This window comes from Eurytemora carolleeae, unplaced genomic scaffold, assembly GCF_000591075.1.
Source record: "Eurytemora carolleeae unplaced genomic scaffold, Eaff_2.0 scaffold509, whole genome shotgun sequence".
In the NCBI taxonomy this organism is placed as follows: domain Eukaryota; kingdom Metazoa; phylum Arthropoda; class Copepoda; order Calanoida; family Temoridae; genus Eurytemora; species Eurytemora carolleeae.
In genome coordinates, this window is record NW_019396523.1 from 207747 (window position 1) to 215382 (window position 7636).

General features: G+C 33.2%; 1 protein-coding gene across 5 annotated transcripts in view; it reads right to left on the reverse strand.

Moving 5' to 3' along the window:
* The window catches only part of LOC111704825 (potassium voltage-gated channel unc-103), a 62275-nt gene that overhangs the window by 42116 nt on the left and 12523 nt on the right, over positions 1–7636 (reverse strand). For 3 of the 5 annotated variants that reach the window (XM_023477181.1, XM_023477179.1, XM_023477180.1), the window contains exons 1-4: positions 1790–2737; positions 1393–1492; positions 350–445; positions 76–217 (exon numbers count right to left, since the gene is read on the reverse strand). In XM_023477181.1, coding sequence (XP_023332949.1) covers positions 76–217; positions 350–445; positions 1393–1492; positions 1790–2241 — 790 coding nt within the window. In that variant the 5' untranslated portion in view covers positions 2242–2737. Of the gene's footprint in view, positions 1–75; positions 218–349; positions 446–1392; positions 1493–1789; positions 2739–7636 lie in introns of those variants that run through there. The other 2 variants (XM_023477182.1, XM_023477183.1) reach the window with 2 other exon arrangements.

Here is a 7636-nt window from a genome sequence, read left to right on the forward strand (position 1 = left end):
AGGGGGGGGGGGGTGTTAGACGTAGATAGAACAGAATAAGTTTTATAATCCTACAGGAAAAAAGACTGCACCTACCTATAAGATCTATGACTACAATTGGATCGTTTTGTCCAGACCTATCGTTGTAACCAGGTTCATTTAATAAAAAGGCCGCGACATATGGAGTGAAGATTGCTGTGTATATCACCAGGAATAGAATCACCCAATCCCAGAGTGCCTGCAACAAAATACAGTTGGAACGAAAAATTCTGGACATTTTTTTTTTTGAAAAAAAGTCTAATATTTTATTTATGAAGCAAGGGCCATATCTTAAAAAACCTATCTTTTCTTGAACGGAGAATAATCTCACCTTGAACGGAGAATAATGTAGGATCGTCCATTTGTGAATTCTAGGAGCAGTGTGAAACTTGTGATCGGTTGGTATGTCTGAACCTATTCCTAACACCTGAAACAAAAATGTTTCTTTATTGCGTATTTATTAAAGGAAAATATCATATTTTTGTCTTTTCTATCTAACTAAGTTTAAGAACACTATTAGAGACTTTTAATAACATTTTTTTCTAAAAATTTATTAATTTCCATTTTTACAAATAATATTGATTGACGAGAATTGATGGATGAAATTGGATCTAGACTAGATTATATATTTATATACGTAAGTAAGAGTCCCCCCCCATCTCACACAATTTTCTCTTTCTGTGCTCCCACTTAAAAGGGAATTATATAAAAAAAGGAATGTTTGCATAAAAAAATAGTCTAAGTAATTACATATAAACAAGATACAAAACTTACTGTACTGTTTAACTCATATACTTTATATAATGCTACAAAGTAGGTTGTACTGTACACCCTCCACTAAAACCCACTATATCTTCGGTCAGTGTACTAAAATCACTGCAATACACACCGAAAGCTTAGTTGTGTATTGTACATATGATATAAAAAGTATATTTTTTATATTTATAACTAAATATGCTACTAATCTCATACTTATTATGCTACTAAATATACTATTATTAGCTTGCTAACCCAGCTTGGCCGGGAGATCTTAATAATTTAAAAAAATCAGACCAATCTGAAAAGTTCCCCAATTAAAATTTGTGGCAAATCGGTCAAGGGTTTCCAGAGCTATGGTCGGACATAGAAACAAACAGAGTTTTATATTTTTTTTTATAAATTATGCATTGCATACATGATATGCACCTTGGTGCATCTTAGTGCATATACTGTAATTAAAACTTTTATTGCAATCCATCTTCAAAAATAATCAAAATATTTCAACTAGAACTACATCTGAAACTAATTTCTATATAACAATAGAGAATTCTTGAATTGAATTATCTAAATATTCTAGAAGGTTCTAGAAAGTAAATGGAGGTGTGTGAGAATCACCTTCTTCCGTCCCCTAACAGGACTGCAGGATCTATCACTAACTGGGGATCCGTTTTCATCTCTTTCAAAACTTAATCCGAACCCTCCTCCTCTCCGAGGACTGAATCAACAGTTTGTTTTAAACCATTAGAATGGCCGGTAAAAAATCCATGAATTAAAGTATAGAAATTGGACCTTTGCCACAAACTCAAATTTTCTAATTCCTTTATCTCTGCAACCTGATGGTAAAAACCTTTTATATCTCGAACTTAGATTATTTGATCTCACAGAATTCATAGTTTGAAATATCTAAGCACTACAACATTGGGTTGCAAAGATATTGTGATTAGAAAATCAGAGTTTGTGGCAAAGACTCAATTCCATTAGAAAAATAAAAATGAATAAGAAAAAATCTCACTTGTTTCCTTTGGGAAATTGTAACATGTCAACAAACTCTAAATGTTTCTCTGACGGTCTTCTCTCCCGCCGGAAAATTCCAGAAAAAATATTCTTCGGGGATTCAGGTTTGGGCTTTGTTCCTTGTCCGTAAAGGAAGGATGAGTCCAGTGTTTGCATCTCATATTTAGCTCTGGATCCTATCACATGGTTATGAGGAAGAAATTTATCATTTGGCGGACTATATCCTGCATTGGGTTTATTCCAAGCCTTATCTCTGGGTCCTGACTGGGGCAAGCTCCGGACTTTCAGGATACTCTCGGACCTACTTCCGTTCGGTTCCGAATCGTCTCTAGTTACCCCTGCTAGTCCTAGGGTTCTCTCAGAATCCATCCTGAGACTTGAACTCTTGATATTATTAGAATGTAAGGATGGTTTATTTTCACGCACAAGAGATGACGGTCTACATTTCATCTTGACATTTGTTAATCAACAAATTTTAAGTTTTAGAACCTTTGATAATATTGAACTACACTTAAATATATTTTCACTTTTTAGAATTTGTAACTTAAAGTAAAGGTTGCAGAGGGTTCAAGATATTCAAATTCAGATTTCTTGATTGTGAGTTTAAGATCCGTTTTCTTTTCTTGATATTTTCTCAAGGAACCTGGGAAACCTGGGATATTTCATAAACCAGGAACCAGGTGGTCTTCCATAATCCTCTGCATCTACATTCTTTATAATCCTTCTTGCTTTTCTTCACTCACACCAGGGTTCGAATTTTTTTCTGATTTATCGAACACTTTATAAACCTGGTGTCTTTCAAGGGAACTATTGCATTTTTAATATTTATATGGTCACGTAGAGATGGTGAGAATCTAGTCTAGTGTATTTACTATTAATTCTTGTTTTTGGTTCATTTTCGGATCTTTTTAGACATTGTCTTTTCATCCTTCAAGGACTCAATCTCCAACCGCGATCCAACATTTTAACCAAACATCCTTAGTATCTAGATATATATTTGTTAGATTCTAAAAATAGAAAAAGTACAAAAGCACAGATTGGAGGAAAATGCCACGTAAGATTTGAATTGTCTTCCATAATAATAGAAATCAAAACAAATGTGAAACATCCTGAATTTCCTGATCTGAGTAATCATGCATGTTTAAAACATCTTGTTCGTTCATAAATAATTAATTTATAATTATTTGTGATTGAATTAGATCTATTTCCGGGTTACTTCACTCCTGGCAGACATTTAAACAGTTTATCTTATATGGCAATAACAATTTATATTTGGTTTGGTTTGGGGCAGACGCCATTTGTATTCAAGATTCCAAACCAAACCATACTCTGGATACTATTAGGATGAGTATACTCCCCCCTTAGGAGCCATGAGGCTGAACTAGGATACACATATTTATATATTGGTATAATAAATATATAAACTTTCTAACCCATGAACATTGAACAAGTCTTGTAAGTCTCTAATCAATCAGACGGTGTGTGTGTCAGATTCTCATTATTAAAATTATGCAGTAAGGTTACTATACAATTAAATTTAACACTTTTATTGTCATTTTGATTTTATTTTCTTCGAAATTCCAGTTTAACTGAAAAAAAGTTTTTTCATTTTCATTTTTTTTGGAACCTGTTTTCAGAAATCGTGTTTTGTTTTACAAAATATGAATTTCCGTCATTCGCCAATGATTCTTATATTCATTTTTAAGAACATTACCAATATTATTCGTACAAAGAAAAATGTACAAGGTCAAGAACAAAACGTTCTATTATAAAAATATTACATTATTTGTTATCGATGCAGATGTCTTCTATCAGATTTATAGAAAAGATTGTTTTTTTAATCTCGATTTAGAATATCGAAATATAGAATATCAACTTTTAGATCAAGTTTCGAATCTGAAACCAAATTATCTTCTCTGTGATTTAGTTTAACTTTAAGTAAGTAACTTTATCTCTTACCAGCTGTATAGAAACAATTAACCGAAACATAACTAGATTTTTATCACATCATTGGTTTATGTTTGTATCATTCTAATATTTAATGTTTCCTGTTTCCTGTAATTGTATCCTGGTTCTTGTGTCCTTATATTGTATCCTTTGTCCTGTATCCTGTATTCTATATTCTTTGTGCCCTGGATCTTGTATTCTGTATCTTATATCCTGTACACTGTGTCATATATCCTGTATCCTTTATTCTTTTTGCTGTATCCTTTATTCTTTTTGCTGTATCCTTTATCTAGGTTTTGCACCTTGTGTCTTGTATTACTGTATCTTGTATCCAGTATCCTGTATCCTGTATCCTGTATCCTGTATCCTGTATCTTGTATCCTGTATCCTGTATCCTGTATCCTATATCCTGTATCCTAAATAAACTCCATATTCTCTTGAGAATAAGACCATACTAGAGAACGCTATAGAACTATCTTTACTCCTCGTGACAAACCTTTTAAGGTTTCCCTTCTCCCCCCCCCCCCCCCCCCCCCTTCACACCTGAGCCTGAGTAGCTTATTGATCTATTTTTTCGGTCTCCAATAATTGATAGGTTAAGGGATATCAAATGAACTACTGTAAAGATTAGATTAGATCTTTGAACTAAGTTTAAATAATACTAATCCTTCAAACAAGGATCTATAGTTTATATTACATATATGAGTAAGGTTGGAATTATGTAAAAATTCATTATGTATGATACACACAATGATTAAGTATTTGTGACGTTAATAATGAATATATACAGGTACATCTAGACCATTAACTGTCAGAGCTAATATTCTGTTCAAATCTAGTATTAATATGATTTCCGGAACCATACTTCTTTATTTCTTATATAATCAGTGGAACCATACTTCTTTATTTCTTATATTATCAGCGGAACCATACTTCTTTATTTCTTATATAATCAGCGGAACCATACTTCTTTATTTCTTATTTAGTCAGCGGAACCATAATTCTTTATTTCTTATATAATCAGCGGAACCATACTTCTTATTTCTTATTTAGTCTGCGGACCATATTTTTTGTTGTTGTAAATTTACTGGAACCAATTATCGAAAGAAGGATGAGGATGAGAGGAAGGATGAGGATGAGAGGAAAGATGAGGATGAGAGGAAGGAAAAGGATGAGAAGAATGATGAGTGTGAGAGGAAGGATGAGGATGAGAGGAAGGATGAGGATGAGAGGAAGGATGAGGATGAGAGGAAGGATGAGGTTAACTGGAAGGTTGAGGATGAAAGGAAGGTTGAAAACGAGAGGAAGGACGAGGATGAAAGAAATGATTAGGATGAGAGGAAAGATGAGATGAGGAGATGTTTGTCTAAGCTTACTTGATTGTCAAATCAAATATGTGACAGTTGCCAACCCAATAAAATATTGTTTTGATTTCGCTGTTCTATCCAACCCTAACCAGGAAAATATAAGTTATATTAGAACCTGGAGAGATGACAATATATTTGAACTGAGGGAAGAATACCTTTCTCATAATTTCTCTAAGAACAATTGGACTTATGCCAGAGGAGAAGAGTTGTTAAAACTAAACTTTGAGAAGAGTTGTCGATCTTTGACAGGAAAAGTTCTAATTAAATTAAGACTTCCGAGTAACCAAACATTTAATAATATAGAATAGAATAACAAAAACCGGTGCTTTGTCACAAAAGATTTGAAGACCCGATGAAAGCAAAATACAAGAACTAAATAAATTTATAAGCGTCTAAAATGTATGTAGTTTTAGTTTAGGTCTGCTTGTGTAGCTTTAGTTTAAGTCTGCTTGTGTAGTTTTAGCTTTGGTATGCTCGTGAAGTTTTAGCTTAGGTCTGCTCTTGTAGTTTTAGTTTAGGTCTCCTTGTGTAGTTTTACTTTAGGTCTGCTTGTGTACTTTTAATTTAAGTCTGCTTGTGTAGCTTTAGTTTAAGTCTGCTTGTGTAGTTTTAGTTTAAGTCTGCTTGTGAAGTTTTAGCTTAGGTCTGCTTGTGTAGTTTTAGTTTAGGTCTGCTTGTGTAGTTTTAGTTTAGGTCTGCTTGTGTAGTTTTAGTTTAGGCCTGCTTGTGCATAAGTTTTAGTTTAGGCCTGCTTGTGTAGCTTTAGTTTAGGTCTGCTTGTGTAATTTTAGTTTAGGTCTGCTTGTGAAGTTTTAGTTTAGGTCTGATTGTGTAGCTCTAGTTTAAGTCTGCTTGTGTAGTTTTGGTTTAGGTATGCTTGTGTAGTTTTAGTTTAAGTCTAGTTGTGTAGTTTTAGTTTAGGTCTACTTGTGTAGTTTTAGTTTAAGTCTTCTTGTGTAGTTTTAGTTTAGGTCTGCTAGTGAAGTTTTATTTTAGGTCTGCTTGTGTAGTTTCAGTTTAGGTCTGCTTGTGTAGCTTTAGTTTAGGTCTGCTTGTGTAGTTTTAGTTTTAGCCTGCTTTGTTTAGTTTTACTTTAGGTCTGCTTGTGTAGTTTTACTTTAGGTCTGCTTGTGTAGTTTCAGTTTAGGTCTGCTTGTGTAGTTTTAGTTTAGGTCTGCTTGTGAAGTTTCAGTTTTGGTCTGCTTGTGTAGTTTTAGTTTAGGTCTGCTTGTGTAGTTTCAGTTTTGGTCTGCTTGTGTAGTTTCAGTTTAGGTCTGCTTGTGTATTTTAGTTTTGGTCTGCTTGTGTAGTTTTAGTTTAGGTCTGCTTGTGTAGTTTTAGCTTAGGTCTGCTTGTGTAGTTTTAGTTTAGGTCTGCTTGTGTAGCTTTAGTTTAAGTCTGCTTGTGTAGTTTCAGTTTTGGTCTGCTTGTGTAGTTTTACTTTAGGTCTGCTTGTGTAGCTTTAGTTTAAGTCTGCTTGTGTAGTTTTTGTTTAGGTCTGATTGTGAAGTTTTAGTTTAGGCCTGCTTTTGTAGTTTTAGTTTAGGTCTGATTGTGAAGTTTTAGTTTAGGCCTGCTTTTGTAGTTTTAGTTTAGGTCTGCTTGTGTAGTTTTAGTTTAGGTCTGCTTGAGCATAAGTTTTAGTTTAGGTCTGCTTGTGTAGTTTTAGTTTAGGTCTGCTTGTTTAGTTTTAGCTTAGGTCTGCTTGTGTAGTTTTAGTTTAGGTCTGCTTGTGTAGCTTTAGTTTAGGTCTGCTTGTGTAGTTTTAGTTTAGATCTGCTTGTGTAGTTTTAGTTTAGGACTGCTTGTGTAGTTTTAGTTTAGGTCTGCTTGTGTAGTTTTAGTTTAAGTCTGCTTGTGTAGTTTTTAATTGACTATTATCGCAGCAAGGGAGCAACTATATCGGTTTGTTTAAACTTACAGAGAGGAGTGTCTAACCTAGGATTGTTTTATCCTAATCATACATTAATCTACTCCTGTTGATAGTGTAGAAAGAACTATTCAAACCGTTTATGTATGTAAAAAACAGTTTCATTGTATTGGCCACATAAACAGCAATTATAAAACGAATATAACGAACCAATAAATAGTCTCCTTGCAATCATAAAAACACATTTATTTAATATGTTGATTAAGTCCCTTGAGATACTCTTCTATAAAATATATGATTTATTGACATCTTTTTCTAATTATGCTATTGCGTTGGGGGAGCAATAATTAATTATACGTCTCTAGCCACAACAATATATTATTCAATATATAGATAAATGTTGCAACCTTGTGTAGACGGATACCAATATATATTTGTAATCTGGGATATTCTTTTTATGTAATCTGGGATATTTTTTCTCTGTAACCTTGGATATTCTTTTTATATAATCTTGGATATTATTTTTATGTAATCTGGGATATTTTTTTTCTGTAACCTTGGATATTCCATATATATAATCTTGGATATTATTTTTATGTTATCTTGGATATTCTTTATATGTAACGACAGATATCCATATATGTAATCCTTGAACGGAGAA